The following is a 23307-nucleotide window of genomic DNA, read 5'->3' as shown; positions in this document are numbered from 1 at the left end:
TGCAAACTTCGATTTTCGCGGTTATAGCCCTGCTTAGAAAATTGATATTTTGACGGGCTATATGCATAGGTAGAGGATGTGTGTTCTATGTCTAACCGACAGAGACACCGCAGCTTGGCATGACATACGGCCCGATTCGAACTTTAAGATTCTTACGTCAATTAATAGATCTAGAAACGATATGGATTAGATGTCAGTGTCAAATGTGACGTTTCTTCAAACAAAAACGTCACTTTTGACACTGACACGTCTATTCCATATCGTTTCTCGATCTGTTAATAGACGAATGTTAAAGTTTGAATCGGGCAGATACTCTGGCAAGCCGGCTAGATAAGTAGGCAAAAGGAGGCAAATTTGAAAATTCGGACTTCCCTACAAATTTAAAATTTTACTTCATTTTCTACTCAGTTAACTTTACTTTAAATAAGTATTATCATCATCCTTTCATATTCCGTTTCATAGATTTTTCTACTTATCTGATAAAATGACCTCTTTGTTACAGAAAAAATACATTTTCATTGCACCCTCCTGATTGCGCCAGACTTTTTTGTAAATGTGTTTTTGCATCATTTTAATGCAAAATTTCATTTCCCGTTCTATGACGCTATTGTCCGGCTGTTTCAACGAAGCGAAACAGCTTCCCTGAAGCAAAAATGACATTAAAAGTTAAAAGTAAATGAAAAATTCGCCTTCAAAAGAAGTCATTTCCGTCCATTAGGGGTTTAGGCCGTAGATACATCGTGCAACATTTGAATTTAGGTAGGTGTCGGTGTAGAATGTCGGATTGGTAAATTGACAAATTTAAAAGTATCGTAATTATTTACCATTACAAAGGCCCTATGAGATAAACGATTGAAACCATAAGCAGATGAGAGGCATAATAAGATCAACTCACTATCAATTTTCATGTTCTTGAGATTTATTGTATTTTAATTTGATGACGTAATTGACAGCCCTCACAAAACCATTTCACTCCAATTTCATAGTTCTCACAATACAAGTATAGCGGATGAAACAACGTGCCAAAAGTGGGTATCTACCACCCTGGAATACTTATCGAACTAGATATAAATCTCTACAGTTCGCGATCAAATCGTCAGGTGACAAGTAAAACTCACTAATTACCACCACAAGTTCATAAAGTGAACCATATTAGTACTCAAAGAAGGTCGAGTTTTGTTTAATTTTTTTTAGTAATTAGTGACTTTTGCTTGTCACCTGACGAAATGTATCCGTTACCACAATAAAATATCTATCACTATATGTAGAACAATTAGACAATTGTTCCACATATAGAGATATATATCTTATTGTTAAGCTGTTTGAGAATAGTAGATACTTTTGACGCGTAGGATCCGCTACTTTTGGTGCGGACTGTACCTAAATACAGTATCACATTTCTAGAAATAGAACTGCGACAGCGAGATTACTGAACATTTAGGGAATAACGTATTACGCATTTTATACTGCACTGCATTTGGCTTCATTTCAAGACGCACGACACGCCCATGGCATGGGCAATGCCACACGGTGCGTCAAACAACAGTCGCACGCCGTCGACCCGTTTTAAAACGCAGCATTACGCGCGCCTTCCTCGGCAGTCATTTGTTTCTGTTAAAACTTCCCCGTGACGTGAGGCTGAATGTCAAAAAGTCAGCGAAGTGGGTTACGGCCCGGGTTAAATTTCCCGCGGTGTTGCTTTGTTTTGGTGTTACGGTAATATGACAAGCGAAGCTGTGTTGTTATCAAAGTGAAGCTATATGGAGAGTTATGTTGTGGAAGCAGTTTTATTTAACGGTGAGCCTTTGGAGATAATGCCATCTTTTGTCTGTTTCACATTTACAAACTTCAGAATGTATTTTAGAGTCGTTGTTTATTTTAAATATCGTGAACATTTTTATTGATTACTCTTCATCCGGCTCCAATGAGGTGTTTTATAAAACACCCGTGTCAAAAATATTTTGCGAAAAATATTTTTAAACTGCATTAAATCCCCTGGCCCCAATATACTGCCTTGGGCAACCCAACCCTCGCTAAACTCAATTCCGCCAAAACCGGCAAAAAGTGTAAATTACAATAAAATAATGACATCAAGCGCAAGGTTGACTGGGCACAGCCCAATTCCGAAGGTTCCTTCATCAAGCATAAGCCCGCTGATTGAATTAGCATGGAACTTTTCGCCTGACAAATTTATGTGGCCGCTGCTTCGTGAAAAAACTTCCGAATTATATTTTTATCGGCGTAAGCTTTTTGCTTTATGGTTTTAATATCTGCCGTATTGGGTGATTGTTTATGCCCTGGTTGTAAATGTATGGGCGTTATGAATTTGTTTTGTTTTCGGAAATTATTTTACGCAAGGTGTTATTACGATACATTTTTGCAGTCCGTTCAGAAAATGTGCATTCTGAATACTTCTCTCTTAGCTACTTCTAGGAACAAAAACTTTGAACAGCTTATAAAATGTAATAGAACCGACAAAGTTCAGTGTAAGTTTTGCTTCGAAGTACAAGTAATTTTCAGATTACTTAATCGCCTGCAGTTAAAAGCGCAAAAAAAAATCAATAGGGTTGTCACCATTTCCCTAAACAAACCTTATCTACGCACCTATAAAAACGGCCTATTTTCGTGCAAGCAATTAAAGAAAGTTATGAATCTCCAACGCGGGATTTTCTAGCGACGGGAGATATAAAAACGCGCTGTGAGCACCCATTAAACAAGATCGGTATCATAATTGAATTAAAAATTCCGACACGAGCGTCCTTAAACTAGGGTTGCCGATAGAAATAGGAGACGATTTTGCATTACGATAAGAGACAGTAGCACTAGATAAAAACAAAGTAACTTACTAGATAAAATTGTGAAAACATGACCAGAGTTTAAAAATGTGTGCACCCATATACATACATATTTACAGCAAGTATAATAGATAGTGAAGGCCAAAGTGGCCAAATATATCATCCTAACATAGGTGTGTTAAGATATATTTGGTCACTTTGGCCGGCACTATCTATTTGATGCTGACTGTACATAATTATTATGGTCACATTATTTTTAACGCTGTAGATATACAACCATTACATTCATTCAAACACTGTCAAAAGAATTAGAGAGATAATCTTCACAAACCTAATGTAAGCTCGTATTTGTTAATTTTCGCTAATATAGGTAATGTAGCTACCTACCTAAAATTTCCGAAATTTTTCAGATATTAACTCAAACCCTCAAGACTGCAAGTCCTTAACTATTAAGGCACGTAATTTATTTTTCAATCATGGTAAATTAAATTGATTGAATATGTGATGTTATAATCCTGCAAGCCCTGTTTAAAACTGATAAAAATTAAAGGCTGATAAATTTTTTCAAAGACAATACTAAAACACGTTTTTTGAATGCATGTTGTAACAACCCTATCTGGCAGAGACGTGCCAGTGCCATCGCCATTGGAGTTAAACTTCAAAACTGGGGAAAACTGTCTACGATACGAATTCCACGGATATCGGAACGTGGCGCTATGCGTCGTGTATTTTATCTCCACGACGCCAAGACGTCTTATATGTGACTCTACAATTCAACTTCAAACAGCAAATTATTGTATTTATTGTTCGATACTTTTCTATGTCTAAGGACAAATAGAACGTATTTTCTTTTATCCGTTTTCAAGTTGTTTAATACTTATCCGAATAGTATTTAGCCCGAAACGGGTATTCGAGTCAAGGCTAACTTAAAACAGAATAAAGTCAGTCCATGAAAAGTCTGCAGCGGATTTGATAGCCCACGCAGGGCACGTGTTATTTTAAACGTCAAACTTCTATGATATTATGACGCATAAATGACACTTGCACTGCGTGGGCTATCAAATCCGCTGCAGACTTTTCTTGGTCCGACTTTAGTATTAAAACAGAATCAATTCACTTGTGCCAGTATTAGCTAAAGTACTAATACTAAGCACTTATCCGATATTTCTAACAACTGTGACCTGTACTGATGCATTAATCAGTAAGCTCATGTAAACCCAGCATTACGCAGAGTAATATCCGCTAGAGGCTGTCAAGTTGTCATACAGCAGCGGGAGATAGGGAAACTTGAAGGCCGATATGATATCAGTCGCCCGAGGTGTTTGTGCGTATTGTTTAGCAGGAGGGGTGGCAGACAGTGGATTTGAGATTATGAGTCAGCTCGGGATCTATTTGTAAGGTGCATTATACTGTGTACAACGAAACGTATTGAGTGAACGAGACAGTATGCTTGCAGATGCCTTAGAAAGAAAGGGAAGAATGATTGATTGAATGAAAAAGATAGAAATAGGATTAGGTTAGAGTAAGTTGAAAAAGAAATATATTCATTATGGCCGAAAACGTTGTTTCTATTCTTACATATTTGACTCGTCAGAGTGAGTTTTATGATAAATGTATAAATGGTAACCACGTGACACGAGAGTTGACATGGGGCCTGTCATTGCTTCTGGTTATATCCCGGTGACTATAATAAACAAAGCGAAAATTTGGTATGAAAGCAATTACTGGATCTAGACACCTATGCAAATACGATTTTCAAAGGTATTTTTTTTACATTATGGCGGTCAGCATAATATAATCAGCGCGTGTCGATAGTTTAGTATAGATTAGAGCACGCGCTGATTCAGTTGAGATATTGTATTTGTCGCCGCAGATTAGACTTGTGATGTAAAGGTAACAGGATGTAAAAAACGCTTAGGTATGATTGAATAAATTAGTCTAAGATTACAAGTCAACGGAGTCTTTTACTCACTCTACCCAGTTCCTCTAAATACATTTACTTTTTGAAGGGCGAAGCTATGTAAGTAACTCATCATAATTGAAATTATTTATTCCAGGCACTAATCCCATATAGTGTTAGTACAATAAATATATATTAGCTACCTATATCTATGTCAGTGTACAATATGTAAAATAATAAATACCTAAAACTACTTAATACTATTTATTTTGCTGATGATGCGTTGGGTTCAAAACAAAACAGCACTTCAACAACACCATTATACGTTAGTTGTCAGAGCTCCCAAATTCATAAACATGTCATGAATTGCATTACACCTCTATTTATGTTTTGATCACGAGTCAAAAAACAGAACTTAGGTCTATTTCATGAATGTCTATACAACAATTACCTTTTTAACTTGCTGTAGCATCTTAACAGTTTAACACAAGTATGCAAAAATTTGAGTTTGAAAATTGTGTTATAAAGAAGAATACAAGTCCCTTTACTCCGACAAACATCCAAAATTCCAGTCCCGGGTCATCTTACCTGACGTTGGAATGTCAATTCCATTATCAAATGAAATTTCAGTTTCAATTAGAACAAAACGCTGTAACCCCCATGCCTAATAACGGTTTGACGTCGTGCATAGTGTGCGGCCCCCCTTAGGTACCTGCTGGATTTGCCACCCCTCGTGTATAATCGCCTTAAAAGATGTACATTCGTTAGATTAAGGTGCACTATTTGTGAAAAGTTTGAGAAGAGGGTCATAAAAATATTTTTTTTAGGAACACAGAGTGAATTATAATAATGGTAATTTACATTCATAACCGAACGACTTGCACTGCATAGAAAATACTCAGCATAGAAATTTGATAGGTAGTGTCTTTATTTCCTCGTTAACAAATTCGCAATTTCAAATGAAATCTAAAGTCAAAGATAGACTGAACACGTTCCTGGTAGAGAACCATTAAACATTTTAAATTCCATAAATGAGGGAGAATTATTTATTATTCCCCAAGAACCATGTTGTATGCCTAGAATCTTCTAGTTGAAAATACTTTATTATTAAAGTGCAGCTTGTAGTTTTAAGCCCTAGTTGAACAAGTTGCTGCTGTTTTGTTTTTGAACCTTACTTTAAATTTTATTTACCTACTATTAACTTTTATATTGCAGCTTATTCAGTTTCATTTATCATCATCATCTTCCTCACGTTGTCCCGGCATTTGCCACGGCTCATGGGAGCCTGGGGTCCGCTTGACAACTAATCCCATGATTTGACGTAGGCACTAGTTTTTACGAAAGCGACTGCCATCTGACCTTCCAACCCAGAGGGGAAACTAGGCCTTATTGGGATTAGTCCGGTTTCCTCACGATGATTTCCTTCACCGAAAAGCGACTGGCAAATATCTAATGATATTTCGTACATACATTCCGAAAAACTCATTGGTACGAGCCGGGGTTCGAACCCGCGACCTCCAGATTGAAAGTCGCACGCTCTTACCGCTAGGCCACCAGCGTTCCATGTCCAGTTTCATTTTATAAAAGGAAAAACATATTTAATGGACGACAAATGTCAAACCATAGATTCAAATTTATGCATAGGTTCCGATGAAGGAAAAAACTATATTAGACGATGAATAAGTCGAAGAAAAACGCTTATATTATAAATATAACAACAACAATTTATTAAATCTTGGGATAAGCTAGGAAGCTTAAACAAAAGAATACGCCATTCGCTGTCGGCTCTCAATACCTAATAAAGGTGTAGATTGACTCGTTCTAGTATCAAACCGACGACTGGTTGGCCTAGTGGGTAGTGACCCTGCCTATGAAGCCGATGGTCCTGGGTTCGAATCCCTTCTTGAGCTTACCGTGAGACATAGTCAATTTGTGTAAAAATGTCCCTATAATATTTATATTTAATAAAAATAAACGCATTATAATGTTTTATGAATTGGCAAAATAAGCATTAAAGGCTTAAGAGTGATTAGGTACTAAAACAAAAACGAATTTGGAGTGATAGGAGTCAATTTTCTTTTACGCGCTATTCTCAGCAAATTGCTAAAACTTTATTACCTAGAACAAACTTACGATCAGGCTACGATCAGGTACAGAAACTATTGCAAAAACTTTCTGGAGAATGCTCACCTACGGATTTTAAGACGAATTTATAGCTATCACTGTCAGCATTTTGAGGAAAGACAATCAACAAATACGCTGATTCCACAGTCAGAAAAAATAATGAAATTAGGTTTAAGTACAGTCAGGTCAGAAAATATCGATACGGACAAAGTGCCGAAAGTATGTATACACGACCTTATTGCCCTTATATTAAGGTAGGGTATAGGTACATATTTTTCACTTTGTTCGTCTCGATATTTTCAGACGTGACTGTACATAAATGTTACAATAAGTACAGCATGTTTTCCCAAAAATGAGTGGCAGAACGAGACCAGTAGTACTTTATTTAAATGTATCTTTATTTAATTAAATTCAGACAACTGAAGAAATAAAAAAGATTATTATTTATTATCATTAACACATAGTATTTAAAACTTTCGTATTTTGAACACATATTAACTCACATTTATAGACGAAATAAATTCGCGATAGACCCGTCTATAAATGTGAGTTAATATTAACAACATAGGTATTTAATTGATAAAAATTCTGAAACTAAGTTACTTTCTTAGTGTCTTCGTATCTATGTATAATTACATACCCCGTAATAATACATAGATACGTATTTTTCCTTTAATATAAAATTTTCATACATATACCTACAGTCGCGAGTCGCACTCTAATCAGTCGAACGCAACTCGATGTCTTGATGTTTATGCACGGTTTAATTTATGATACGGAATCAAAGCGTGTGTAGCCGTCTTAGCTGCTACGTTTACGTTATACACCCTGCGTTGCTAGGGTAAGTTAAAACAGATATGTATGTATGTAAAATTTCCTTCTCTGAATGACAAAACAAGCATAAAAAACCATGACCGAATAAATTGTGAAACTACAAATCATACAATACTAACTAATGCTAACAAAACAGTGTTTTACAAGTTCATGTTAATAAAAATATAGGCATGGTTGCACCAACAGGTTGTTAATAACAGTTTTAGATATAAGTAATAAATTGTCTTACTAACCGAGTACTTACCTACTATACGCTTTTACTTTACATATATGACCACAGATCACACACCACGCATGGTTTAGCTATAAACCTCTTAGTTTAGCACCAATTGAATCTCACGCGGCGTTTCCCGCGTAAACTATCTCAAAATGGCGGATCTTACAAGATGGCGGTGGATGTAATGAGCCACACCATTTGCAAGGTAAGGCACCTTGCATCCCAAGTGGATTTGGCTGATTTTGAAGATATTTTCCCATAAGGAAGGGTTGAAATTGTGAATAAATTTGCTCATGTCATTACCTTACGGACAAAATGGCGTAAAGACTGTAAGGTAAGCGGCAAGTATCTACGACATAAGATAAGTTGCGACTTATATAAAATTATTCTATAGAAAAATGGGCTCAGTCAGTGGCAGCTGCAAATACTTACCTAAGTAGGTACCTACTACAAATATTTTAAAAATACAACCTCCTGTAATTCTCATAATATGCAGTAATGTTATAATAAATGCACGCAGAGGTGAAAATACCAACCGCCATATTCGATATTTCGTCGAAATACTTAAAGGAATTTAGTATTCAACCCCAGCGCAACTTTAAAATTCATCAACCGAAATGACGTCCCAAACATCCAAATGTCGTTTACCAGCGAACAGTTCTGCATACCTCCATAACCCTCGCAAACCCTGCCGTGTACTGAATTACACAACATACTTGACTTTCTCACTGCCATACGACCTTTTAAATAAGTTCGGTGCTCACTAGTTTTATCACTTGTGTGTGACTTCGCATAATGAGCTGTGCAATCAAGGCAATTTAAACTTTATAGCATTGGAGATAAGGTTTTAGGGAACTCCTGGCGTGTTCAATGGAGTGCTTGATCATTTCGTATGCGCTGCGGGGTATGTAAGATTGTTTATTAGTACATGTCATGATGTCGAGCGTCTATATGTGTGTTATTCGTTAACGTGTTTATTATCGTGTATCGTGTACAGAGCTTTATGTACACTTCGTTTTCTTATCTAATTATTTCGCTGACTGTATATACCTGGAATCCCATCCGTGATTCTGGTAAAAACTAATTTCCCCGAGGTCCTAACGTATATTGTTGTGTACTAGATTGTAGACTAGTTGGGAAACCCACTATTACTGAGAAATAAATGTAATTTTTCGTAAGTCAACTTTAGTGTCTTACTTAAAAGCTTCAGTAATTAATTGACCCACACATTAGGTACTTCATGGAACGTTAACCTACAAAAAGTCAAAAATAAATAGAAACGTTTAGTGGAAGTATTTGTTTCACAGTGGGTTCACCTAATAGTAAATACACTAAAGGTCTCATATACTTATTATTACACAGGTAAACAGCCAGGTAAACGAGTATTTTAACATTTATGTCCATTTCATGGTTAAATACGCCTGCAACTGTATTTATACATTATATAATAGGCGTAGTTATAATATATATTCTATATATAACCTAATATACATACGCTATATATACATACGTACGTACATACGTACCTAAATTTCACTTAAAAAACACACATTTCTTTTAAAAATTGGTTCGTATGGGTTCTTTAAATAGTTTCAATAGTTTCAATTTTGCATCCGCTCGTCATAGATTCAATTCCGAATGGGCAACAGTGACTGACCTGCCAGTTAATTAATAGCAAATTGCTGGGTTTCAGTAACCGTGGGTGGAAACCGTAACCTCTGATATCGTAATTACAGCAGTAGCTAACGATGTGGGCGGGCTACTACAAACAAACAATGTACCGATGAAACGACGACGTTCAAACTAGTTATGTAATCAGAACCAGATCAGTTATGTAATCAGATCAGTTATGGAACAGTCTTCTCCGAGACCACGGGGACAACGCCGTCCTCGAAACGTCGGAGGTAAATCTTAAAACTTAAATACGCGATTAAGTCCCGTTGTGTAGTTTGATAATGTTTAATAATCGTGAAAGTTTAAATCAGTGTTTTAGTTATGTAATGTTTTGTCATTTTCATAGCTGAATAGGCGCTAGGTGTTACATTAACTGGTTCCTATCTGTTTTTGGAACGAAGTTCCTTATCGGACGGTTTGCTGATGGGGGCTAGGCGAAAAAAAGTGTAAAATTTTGCCGTCACAAGCAATACTAGTACGATAGATACAAATGCTTGATATTGGCGTCACAAGCCATACTAGTGCGATATATGCAAGAACAAAACAGAACATGAGCATGAACTTGAACACGTCACCAGCCTTTCTTAACTTCGTTCCAACCGAGTGTTCCACGACACTCACCATTTTTTTTATTCATCGTTGGTTGGTAAAGTGGTTACCCTGGCATTATATACGATTACAGAGGTATTTATACTAGTGACGGTATGGCACATTACCTTACTCTTAAAAAATTTGATGGCATTCCCTCAAGAAAACCTTGTCAGTGAGTCCATTTGACAGCAGGAGCGTTCGAGAGGAAATTCTTCTATAGCCTCACTGCGGGCAAACGTTTGTCATGTAAGCACTAGAATCAAATATATTGATAGCACCAGCCACCAACTAAAGAAGCTTTGTTTAAGACGTTGTATTTTTACCCCAGTAACTAGTTAATTAAGCATGGCAACTACAATCACTTGTGTACATTGTACGAAATCTACTTAGTAAGAGAACATAGAGAAATACGGCTCTATAGTCAGAACTGTTAGTAGGCTTTTATCGAAACATGCTAATGGCCCATCCCTACCTGAGCCCCAATTAAGGCACCAACGGTCATCGAAAAAGCATTAGCGGTACAGTAATTAAGGCGCAGCACGTACAATTTGCATGCGGTCTGACATGTAGGTAAGGTATTGTGCCGTGAAGACATCGTGGGCCTGTGGAACAGTTAAATTCAAGTCTAAGTACTTACGAGTAGTAATTTTGTGTATTTTCATATAAACCCTGCAACAAAAAGGAGCTATTTGCAGATTTAATTAATGATTGCGCAGAATATTCGAATTAAAGCTGTCATAACATGAGTTCACATTTACATAGGTAATTAAATAACTATGTGACATGTGGGTCGGTTAAGTGATTAAAAAACGTGAGATAACCTTAAAACCTTGAATTAAAAGTATTGGTTTTACTTCACAGGTTTTCTGTTTCAGCTTGCTCATTTAAATAAATAATTAAAATATTAAATAATAAGCTAACCAATTCAATTTTATTTTATTTCATCACTTCATTCCGTAAATACGTAAAATAAAAACAAATTGCTAACACAACTGTTTATAAGAAACTTCAGCGCGAAAGCAATAATATCCTCACCATTGAAGAATATTACAGACAATATCAATATCGGAGTGAATCGGCGAAGCTAAGCGGTCGCATCGCGGTTACGACCGTTTCAACGACTGCGATTTCATGACACAAGTCCTCGTTGTTAGGGACGTTGTCCACTACAATCCGGATTCCTACTTAAACTTTGCGCGAACTAATATGGGGTCGTCCTAATAAATACAATGGTCACCGCGAATGCTACTCGTGCGAACGCGCGATCAATCATAATTGAACTTGAATAGGTGTCCTAATTGACAATCGCGCGACTCGCAATAACTTGCGTAGTCGCGTTGTATTAGGACGACGGCTAACAAATATGCCAATATAATACTGACAATTAAATACCTACCGCATATTGACGAAGAAAATCGAAAGAAACAAAACATTCCAAATTGTCGTCAAGCGCCACCGCCAGTCTTCTGGGTACAATAAAGTCTCGAACTGAGGTTGATGATATTTATATTTGTATCATTTGAATTAGTTACTGATCTGTAGCTTAGTTTCTTTTTACGAAAGAAATACTTCAATGAACATTTCTCTCAATTTTCAATATGCGTGGTATCAGATGCACCAGAAAGTCGTTTACGATTCCACGATATGAAAACGGCGGACATAATCTGTTCGATTGCAGCCTCCACTACGGTCGTTTGCGATGGGCAATTCACTCGGATTTCATCGGTCTGTTATTGGTCTATCTATATACCAAGTCCATAATAATGGCGATTGGGTGAAGGAATTGACTGAACATAGAACGGTCAGTTGAATTTGTTAACGGATGTATGTTAAAAGTTTATGAATTATCTCTTAACAGTGTGGATGATGTGGATGGTAGCTTAGGAGTAGTAAAATTAACCTTAAAAAAAACGAGTTCAAAATAGATAAAATGAAATATCATCTCTTTTATATGCACTAGTTAACTGATAGGTATCTTTGAAATCTTCTTAGGTAACAAACATATGACAATAAAAAAATACGGCCGAATCGACAACCTCATTTTTTTTGAAGTCGGTTAAAACAGAAGTTTTTAAAGAATTCCTATTCATCGCGACAACGACCTAAAATATATCTTAAAGATAAAGAAACGGAACTGAAAAAACTTGGCAGTGACTTTATCGCACTTTATATAGCATTAAATTCTAGTTAACAGTTTTAACTCGCACATAAACACAGGCGCTTGGTCCGTTCACAGCTGGCACAGTCTAAATATTACAACCAGTGTGTTAAATCGTCAGGTGACAACTAAAACTCACTAATAAAATTTCAATAAAAATATCAACAAAAGTTAACCTTATTTTGGTAGGAGCACGGTTCACTATGGCTCTTAACTTGTGATTGTGATAGTAATTAGTGAGTTTTGGTAGTCACCTGACGAAATAAATTACCGACCAACTAAATAACAAATCCAATTATCTTATTAAATATTTCGATTTGTTTTTCAAGTATTCATACTGGTGTTCTGATTTTTCGCCGAAGTTTTATTGTTTTCACTTGCCAACCAACTTTTCGCAGATGATTTACTTTGGCAACCAACACTCTGCGAAATTTTTATTATGATAACGTTTTACTAAAGAAGCGAATGGTCAAAACAAACAAACTTTCAAAATATTTAAACCAGTTTATCGTCCTAACCTATATCATTTTTGCAGTTTTGAATTTGGAACCTTCTTTAATATCGTTAGGGCTTATTTAGACGATGCGAGTACTCGCATGCGGGTATTTGATCGGTCGGTTGAATTGGACGTAACCAACAGTCCGCAATGTAACTAAAATCGCATGCGAATTCGCGCGCCGTCTAAATCAGCCCTTACCTTCGTCGTTCTCGTGGAATGCTCCAACAATGCACATGTGCAATATACTGGTTTCCTGACAAGAACTATGGCAACCTGGCCCTGTGGTTGGCGCGCGGCCACGAGGCGGCAGTCGCATCTGCACCCTCGCTAATTTACTGCACGATGCAGAGGGCCAATAACGCCTGCTGGGGCCGGTTAGACAATGTTCAAACATATACATATGTTACGACGCACCAAGGCCAAGGTACAGCGAGCCACAAAAGTACATACCCGTTTATTGAATGAATTTCATTCATAAAGTCGGTATGTAAACTAAGGCCACAGTGTAGGTACGTTTTTACAGAAAGCAGCGTAGATCATGTTTAATTGAGTAACACATCTACACCCTCACTAATTTACTGTACAATGCTGAGGGTCAATAACGCCTGCCTGGGGCGAGTTGTAAAATTAAAATAGTGTCCAAATGCAAATACATACATACATTCATGTTATTACTCCGCTTTCTTATAAAGACATGTCACATCTTTAGTGACCAGGGTCGAGAGCTTTTTCCAGAGTATAATAACACATTCGTAGCATAGACCAAGACTTACTACTCGTACTAATCTCCAGTTAAGTAAGTTAATATACAGTTTCCATTTAATATTTTGTATCCCCTAGAAGCTTCTAATCTACTGAATTGATTTTAACCTTTGAGATATTTATATCGATCTGTCGGGACGTGTATACGATTTCATATTTATGGTTTTCTGTTAACAGAAGTTCCTAGTTCTGTTCAGAATTTGAGTTCAATGCTATTCCACTCAACCACCATGGCATACCACCTCCATGCTGTTCAATAGGTACTACATACTTAATAGAGTAATTGACATCAGTCACCATTAAATTCCACGATTAATAACTGTTCATAGCATCCGTGTAATAGTCAATTCCGGGGCAACCAACCACGAAATGGATTACTGATAGACTGTCAAGCTATTAGTCAGATAATCGATTGAAATAGAAATTACATGAACTGTTAAGTAGTCTAGAAAATCAGTGACGGAATATTTGTCTCCGTTATGAGTTTTCTGCAGTTTACGGTTCCTCGTTTTTTCTGAACCTCGTAAGTCCCCGCGTGCTTGTACAAGTACAAATTAAATTCGAGTTATGAACTCTTATAGAAATAAAAGAAAGTTCAAAATTCAAAAGCGCAAAAATTGGCTTGGGTCTTACGAGGCGTTCAATCCATGGAGCTTAAACCAAACATGCAGCGACATCCAGTCAAGTGTGATATTGGGCAACTATAAAACTAAACATAACATTTAACAAAACTAGAAGACGGAACCCTCAAAACACCGCAATGAAATGCAGATCAGCCATCTATCAAAACCGGCGCGAACAAAAACTGGGCCCGTGAATAATATCTCTCGGAATTAAATCCGGCGCCATAACGCACATGCGGTGCGACTTCTTATATCTGAGATAGTTGTTTTACAGACTTAGCCCTTTACAGAAACGTCTGTTTTATCTACTACGAGTACCTATGACTAGTACAGATGTGTAGGTAAGTTGCGGAAATTATAATTTCTGGAAAATTTTCCAGGAAACAAAATATACTTTCATTATGATTTTTCAGATTTCGATTTTTGTACAAAACTATGAGAAGTTTTCGATAGTAACCAACGTGGAATTTCCTGATTAAATTACATCAAATAGTGTAATACTGTAATAGTAGTTTGTGTTACAAGGGATCAAAATGATATATTTCCGTCAAGGGCGTACATTGAATCCTGAATGAAGTGTAATGAGGGATTCAAGTGTTAACGCCCAAGATGAAATAATTTTGATACCGTGTGACACATACTGCTTTTCACATCAACTATGAGGAAAATAAAAAAAATCTTAGTGTTCACACAATCTGTTGCTTAAACAGATTATTTAAGCTAAAAAAATAATGTGCAAAAAAATGTAAAAATAGTGTGCTAGAACAGAAAAGTGTTACTTTGATCCCTCCTAGCAGGGAAGAAAAGTGCCACTTTGATCCCTCCTAGCAGGGAAGAAAAAGCCCTTTTCCGAATAGGTGATGTGAAATATTTTCCATAATGTCAATATCCAGGGAGGAAAATGAGAACTACGTTTGTATGGAGAATCGATCGTCCCCTATCCTCTTAAATGCTATGAAGCAATCGCAACAAGACGACGACAGTGTAGAAATTAAAAAACCGGGCAAGTGCGAGTCGGACTCGCGCACGAAGGGTTCCGTACCATAATGCAAAAAAAAAAACAAAAAAAAAGCAAAAAAAAAACGGTCACCCATCCAAATACTGACCACTCCCGAGGTTGCTTAACTTTGGTCAAAAATCACGTTTGTTGTATGGGAGCCCCATTTAAATCTTTATTTTATTCTGTTTTTAGTATTTGTTGTTATAGCGGCAACAGAAATACATCATCTGTGAAAATTTCAACTGTCTAGCTATCACGGTTCGTGAGATACAGCCTGGTGACAGACGGACGGACGGACGGACGGACGGACAGCGAAGTCTTAGTAATAGGGTCCCGTTTTACCCTTTGGGTACGGAACCCTAAAAATGCTGGAATAGAGCTACTTAAACCGTCGTAGCCTTGTAAATCATTTTAAAGACATGCTCGTCGTATTCAATATGCGTTACGAGAAAATATCCAACACCACATATTTAATACTCAAAACAATTAAGCCCTAGGGAAGGTCGAACAGTGTCTGAACCGGCGGTGCGGTGTTGCCATGACACCGCGGAGTGACATATTCCATCGCAGCCATAAGGGCCATTTGTATAATATGTATCCTAGTTAAGGTATATACACATATGAGCTCTTAGTAGCCTGAAAGTAAAGATATTCAATTTAATTTGTATAAGATTCAGTATTCAAGTTTCCAGGCCCCCCGAGCGCACTGCAGCGCCCCGGCGGAACGTGTACAAATTGTACTACTGCAGGTTGCGCACGTGGCGTGCAGAGTACACAGCAACAGAAGCTTTTGAATAAAATTTCCACGCAGATTTAAAAGCACAACACTTTATTACGCAAAACATTTAACATTGATTGCGGCGATGCATATAATGAATATGTACAAAGGTGAATACCAGGCATATTCTGACTGTAATAAAAGGTTAAGGTATTAATTTGATCTGTCAGTGTCACAAGTGACATTTTTTGTTGAATAAATGACACTTTTAATACAGATCATATTCACAACAGGTATTATATTCACGTAGAGACGTGTAATCTCGATAGAATAGAGTTTATGCGTCAGGCCGGACACGGTCCATATAAATCAATCGCCCTAATAGTTGCCGACTGCTGCTAATATTTTCACCTTTTTTAGGGTTCCGTCCCCAAAGGGTAAAAACGGGACCCTATTACTAAGACTCCGCTGTCCGTCCGTCCGTCTGTCACCAGGCTGTATCTCATGAACCGTGATAGCTAGGCAGTTGAAATTTTCACAGATGATTTATTTCTGTTGCCGCTATAACAACAAATACTAAAAAGTACGGAACCCTCGGTGGGCGAGTCCGACTCGCACTTGTCCGGTTTTTTAATACGGACCGCCTCTTGCCCTCGCGTACTCTGCGTGTAATCTCGATAGAGTAATGCGTCAGGCCGGACACGGCCCATATAAATCAATCGCCCTAATAGTTGCCGACTACTGCTAATATTTTTATCATTTTAATACGGACCGCCTCTGCCCTTACATACTCTACATGTAATCTCGATAGAGTAATGCGTCAGGCCGGACACGGCCCATATAATATGGGCCTTGTTGCCTGACTTAAATTTTAAAATAAAATAAATAAAATATATATGTATGTTAGTCGGTAAGGTATTTATAATATGGGCCTTGTTGCCTGACTTAAATTTTAAAATAAAATAAAATAAAATAAATCAATCGCCCTAATAGTTGCCGACTACTGCTAATATTTTTATCATTTTAATACGGCCTCTGCCCTTGCATACTCTACATGTAATCTCGATAGAGTAATGCGTCAGGCCGGACACGGTCCATATAAATCAATCCCCCTAATAGTTGCCGACTACTGCTAATATTTTTATCTGTATCCATATTACGCGGTTCTAATTCCCTGATGGACCGATATGACAAGATTTATTGTTGTGAAGGATCAATAACTACACGTGTTTAAGGAATAGCTATAAATGTTACACCTGGGTCTATGTTAAGCTTAGATATATATAGTTAGCATATTGCAAGATGAAATTCAACGGCGAAAGGCAAAGAAAACAGTTAAAGTGAACATAATCAATATAATTTATATACTTAGAGGTCCGAATGTATATATTAAAACAAGTTCGTCTTATAGCCGCTCAATGAAACACGTTAAAGTTTTACCTCCTTCAAATATAATGAAATAACACCTAACTCAATAAAGTAACTTATTACATTTCAACGACTCAAATTAATCAAAATTACATTCCAAACTGCTATTTCGCATTAAGATTACAATTACAATATTGGCCCTACAGCCAAAGTCGTCAATCGCAAAGACTGCCAATCTCATAGCCAGTTTAAATATGACCTATGGTCACGCGTAATTGTTACGAAGCTTTAGATCAAGTTATACTGGAACTAGCTTACAGTATAGAGGAAAATGCTTGGTGAATAGACTCCAAGGAGCCAATTGTATGCAAATCCAGAGTCGCCCGCTGTTGACAATCGTTAAAACTTTATAAATGGTCCTGAAAGACGTTACAGGAAATTCCCTCTGCTTAATTACGAGTTTCCACTTTCAAATCGATTATTTCTACAACGGTTTTCAAGTCTAATTTGTGACGGGGCGCGTGAATTTGCAGGCGCTTTTTGATCGCTTAATATAAAAAGAGCAGTTACAGCACATAAACTCGAAAGCAATTAAAATGCAGCAGTTTATGTAGTTTAAACAAAGTAACCTGTTTTCAGCGTTTTCATAACTTGGAGTTAGTAATATAATATTCTTCTTAAACAAAAACATTATCATTTGACGAACAAGGGAAGTTGAAGTTTACATCATGTAATTCATGTACCACAATTGGGTAACCGAATTGGGAAATTTCCAAGATGTGCGACATACACACAGATATACTTAATGATCAGAATATCATCATCATTATTTTTTTAAACACAATTCCTAATACGTAGGTCAGTAAAGTTAACAAATATTTAGGCTCCAACTAGGAGTATCAAGCTAATGACATGTCACATTATAGCACTAAAATCGTTGCGCTTAAGTAGTGCCTTAGGCGATAAAAATTGCGCTTCCATTTCACACTCAATTAAATAGTTATTAGTTTAGGTTCTACTTATAAAGCAACCGAACTCGTAACTAATCTGACTACGAAATGACTACAGAGATCAAAGCGTCGCGACGGCCATAATATTACGTACGCAATTTCTAATTAACCTGTTTATAAACCAAGCTATATTTAATAATTAAAGTAATTTACGAGTTGTGCGGCGCCTTTGATGATAATTGGTCATGCATAAGTGTCAATAGGTAAGTGGAAATATGAAAATATAGTACATATATGCGATGTATTGCATCAATATAATATGTCTGCACTGTCTGCAGTATAAAATATAGGTGGCCAAAAAATAAGTGCATTCCCGTTGCCAGGGAGGTTTTGGGATTATACTGAGCAACTTTTACTATAAGACTAACCCCGAAATCGCGAAAAAAAAATTTACCCTCCCATAGAAAATGGACCAGCCAATGCTATGAAACAGCCAAATTTTTTTTCGTCAAAACCTCGCTGGCAACGGGAATGCACTTATTTTTTGGGCACTCTGTATACTATTCGTTGTATTATAAATATCTGAAGACAATAAAACACAATTTGACGAGTTACTTATTATCTGTCTGCTGATTAAAAGTTGCTTAAAAGCAATTATGACACCATAAATAACATTGATGCGGGGAACTTACCATGTATAGGTAGTTGTTATAATGAGTTCCCGACGATGACGAATATTCATTAAAACAAATATGCATGGTAGAGGTAAATACCCCGTATTCAATAGTATAAATTGACCATGGATGCATAAAATCGAACGTGATGCCCATCAAGAAGTTACCTTTTACCTACTGATTGATACTTTTAGAGGTATCCGCATACTTACTTGATACTTTCTGTAGATATCCATGTGAATAATTTATTGCATAGCATAATACAAATATTTAGTATCTATTTAATGCCACCAATGAACAGTTTTAAAAGAATTGTGTATTTTTTTACATCATTAGTCATACATGCCATAAACTATGATACGAATTGATAATTCTAATTCACATGATGAAAAGAAAGAGATTACGAATACCTAAAATATCCCCAAGCATTGTTAGCAGTAATGGCGTCACTGTGTTCCCATTTGTTCTTTACAATTTCGAGATAAGAAGGTATGTAACAATAGATAGGGATTAGCATAGCTGTTTCCTCTTCGTAATATGACGTAATTATTGCAAGGAATTCATTCAATGACGGTCACACAGAGATAAAAAGGTTCCATTTTGTCTTTTCTATATTCGTAAGTTGAGACATTGGTGAAAGGTGAGCGACTATTTTGATCCTAGCCAAAAGTAGGTACCTAGGTCATGGTCGGTTAGGCCACTGTAAATTGCAACCTGACATTGAGCTCCATTATTCTTAACTTTCAGGAAGCAAACGAAAGCAAACTTTCATTTGACCTACAAAATAGGTTAAAAAATTACTTACTACCGAGTATAATGAGTTTTTTTATAATAACAAACCACGGTGTAACACTAAAGCCCATGGTATATAAAAGGTGTACCTCGGTGTACACCCCTGAGGTTCCCCCCAGGAAGCGTGTACGTAGGCCGAGGCATGTCTTGTTAGATCCTGATGACGAGATAACGCTGGCTCAAATCAAACAGCTTGAAATTAGAAAGGCCCTGGCCAAGCAGCGTTCGAGTTCCCTCAAAATTGGCAAAAGAAAGCCATCTACATATTTCACCACGCGCCCTCATTGGGAAAATAAACGCAGACCCGTCAATGCCACACCGGATCATCTGCCCTAGGTTAGGGAAATATTTTTATATAAAAAAGCATCTCCTCATAGAATATTATAAAATACTAAGATTGTATAGCGTCATGTTTTCATGCTAATTGTACTGTACTGTAAACTACACTCCTCTGTTCTTTTCTATCATCTTCTTCCTCCTTCTGTCTCTTTCTCGCTCCTTTCATACTTGGCACTTGGCCCTTCAGGCCGCGACACTGATCCCGCTCATACCACAAACTGCAACTGGCCCCAGGCGCGGCCAAACAGTGTTAGCCATGTTAAAAAAAAAAAAATTGTAAAGATGTTACATGCGAACTGCAGAACATTTTAAACTTTGTACTTAACTATAGAAGCGATTGGCGTAACGTGGCTTTATATAGCAATAGAAGTCTTCCGATTGATATGAAATTTTACATCTTATCGTCTGGCAAATGCACCCGTATTGGTGGGCCTAATTGGCTACAGACAGAATGGACACCGCATGCAGGTTAGCTGGGGCAGAGGCAATGACATGGCGGGACGACCATTTTGTAGCGGGAACATGCGCCAAACCGTGATGAGTGGCGGAAGAAAGGCCTCCCCTAAACAATATAGGCTATTAAAAAAACCACTCACCTTTTCGCTGAGCATGTGGTGCACCCTGGTGGCCTGGTGCCGGCTGCGGTGGAGCTCCAGCTGCAGTTCCAGACATCGCTCCTGCCAGTTCACGGACCCCAGCTCGGTGCCCAGCTCGAAATCGAGCGGGTCCACACGGGACTGACCCGCGGGTCTAGAACAAACAAACGGGTTTATGTAAGACATCAAATATTTGGTAAATACCGCTGTGTCATGGCTTTAAATTGAAATCATACTTGCTACTCCACAGTAGCGACAGCGACATTCTACCTAGCATGTTAAAAGGTGCAAAATACTCATATAATAAATTCTTAATATGAATTTTTATTTTATTTGAATATTTCATGAATGCGAAACTTTAGGACTGAGTTATTAATTTATCAAACCGCGTAAAACTATCCGCAAAAAATAAGTAGAACTAAAAGGTTTTGCATTAAATAACTTATACCTTCCCATTTCTTGGTTCCAATAGGTAGGTACAATCAGCAAACCCCATTTTATCACTTGAATATTTAGCTACAACTGGGACTAAGACGGTCGTACATATAATACGAACAATATGTCGAAAAAATACAACGAAATCTAAAGGGGCCCACAGATTACCAGATCGCCGGACGAAGCCTGTCAGTTATACGGAACTGTCACCTTTTGCGATTAACTGACAGGCTGATATCGTCCGGCGAACTGGTAATCTGTGAGCCCCTTAACGGGACAATATAGAATTGATCCATATCCATAGCTTTCCACAATATGCATATGAAAGTTTTGTCATTTCTGCACAATCTATTTATATTGTGTGGGTTTTCTTTGCAGTTATTTTCATTTCATTTCAACGGTGACGTTCGTGTCAACCACATGTCAAAGCTGAACCGGAAGTGGATGACTTACACCTTCGAGACGTCAATACGAGCCAAAAACTATTTATACTTACATTCTTTTACGCGTCAGTTTTCGTTCTATGAATAGAAACATCAAAGAAATTTAACCAATATTTTTGCTACAGTGCCCATGTCAGTTACAATGAAAATAAAGATTTAAAAAGTTATGTTTAGATTTTCATTGGGTGTTATTAGGTTTCTGAGGAGCTCAATTCAATTCACAGGACAGGAATACTCGTACATTCAAGATATGGTTTAACATAACTATGTACGTCTAATGAGTAATGACAAAGATATGTATAAAATTCAGTGAATCCTTTGGCACTTTTTTAAGTTCTTCAAGACTACGATGCTCTTTCAAGTTCAAAACTATTTATGTTCCTTTTGGTCGAAATAATGTTGATTTTATTTGTATGGTATGGAAATATTTATAAAATAATAAACAATTATCTACAATGGAACATCACACGTCACTCAAATGCTCTCAACACGATTCGAATCCAGGCCCATTACCGACTAGGCCAGGATAAAGTGCGTTAATCGTATTTTCATATTTGCGCATATCAAAGGTAAACACTCATAATATATTTGAATTGTTTTCGTAAATAATATTGATAAAACAAACCCGTTGCATAATACCAGACGTAGATATTTAACGCGCCGAATAAAATCTGCAGCGAACCGAAAACCAGATCAACAATTCAAATACAAATGTGTACAATTTGCATCGTAACAACGGGCGCAATGGAAACGAATTAATGTACGCAAATTATGCGGACCAACGTGCTTCACAGACGCATGCAGATATACATATTTAGCGATCGTGATAAGGCGACCAAGAGGACCCAGTCCCACACGATGGTCAGACCAGGTCTCCAAAGAACTGCAGATGCCGATGTCACAGGAACTCCATCAAGCTGAAGACCGCAATAAATGGAGAAGCCTATTACAACGTTTCCGTTGAAGCCACGATCCTCAGCAGTGAGGAAACTACTTAAGGAGGAGGAGGAATGATCTTCTAGAGTTAAACCAAAAAAAGTCTGCAGAGATTTTGATAGCACAAGCAGTACAAGTGTCATTTTAAACGTCAAACTTCTATGACATTATGACGTATAAATAACACTTGCACTGCGTGGGCTCTTAAAATCGCTGCAGATTTTTCTTGGTCTAACTCTAGCGGTCATGATAAGGCTCTTCTAGAGGCTGAATAAAAATACTGAAAGATTTGTTGTAAGATACTTCGATAGTCGAGTTGGAGTAGATATGAGCGCCGCGCCGGCGCGCCGCCGCCGCCGACAAAATTTTCGCGCCGCCGCCGCCGACGCTGCGCTATCGGCGTGGCATCGGCGTGACCTTGTTAGATAGTACTACTTTCAGAATCAGAAATATATATTTTATTTAGTTTAGATCTTTAACAGCGCCAGTCTGAATAGCTTATAGACATTCAAAAGGTATTGTAAGTTGTAACTTATTGTATAATAAATAACTAAATAAATAAATAAATAATTATAGGTCCATATAATTAAAAAATATTGATGGTAAATTCAAACTTTTCTGTTTGGTAACCGCGCTAGTACTGTTAGGGCAACGAAATGACTAATTTTGCCAGCTGGCTAGCTCATCCGTCATCATCTCGGCTATAAGACGTCCACTGCTGAACATAGGCCTCCCCCTTGGACCTCCATACGTACCGGTTGGAAGCGACCCGCATCCAGCGTCTTCCGGCGACATTAATACGGTCGTCTGTCCATCTTGTGGGTGGACGTCCTACGCTGCGCTTGCTAGTCCGTGGTCTCCACTCGAGCACTTTTCGAC

At 37.4% G+C, this 23307-nt stretch overlaps 1 protein-coding gene across 1 annotated transcript in view; it reads right to left on the bottom strand.

Moving 5' to 3' along the window:
• Positions 1-23307, bottom strand: part of LOC134796794 (uncharacterized protein CG43867) — a 437477-nt gene that overhangs the window by 305624 nt on the left and 108546 nt on the right. Inside the window, exon 4 of the mRNA XM_063769015.1 lies at positions 20615-20768. Coding sequence (XP_063625085.1) covers positions 20615-20768 — 154 coding nt within the window. The remainder of the gene's footprint in view (positions 1-20614; positions 20769-23307) is intronic.

This window comes from Cydia splendana, chromosome 14, assembly GCF_910591565.1.
Source record: "Cydia splendana chromosome 14, ilCydSple1.2, whole genome shotgun sequence".
Classification (NCBI taxonomy): Eukaryota; Metazoa; Arthropoda; class Insecta; order Lepidoptera; family Tortricidae; genus Cydia; species Cydia splendana.
This window is presented reverse-complemented; position numbering and strand designations above follow the sequence as displayed.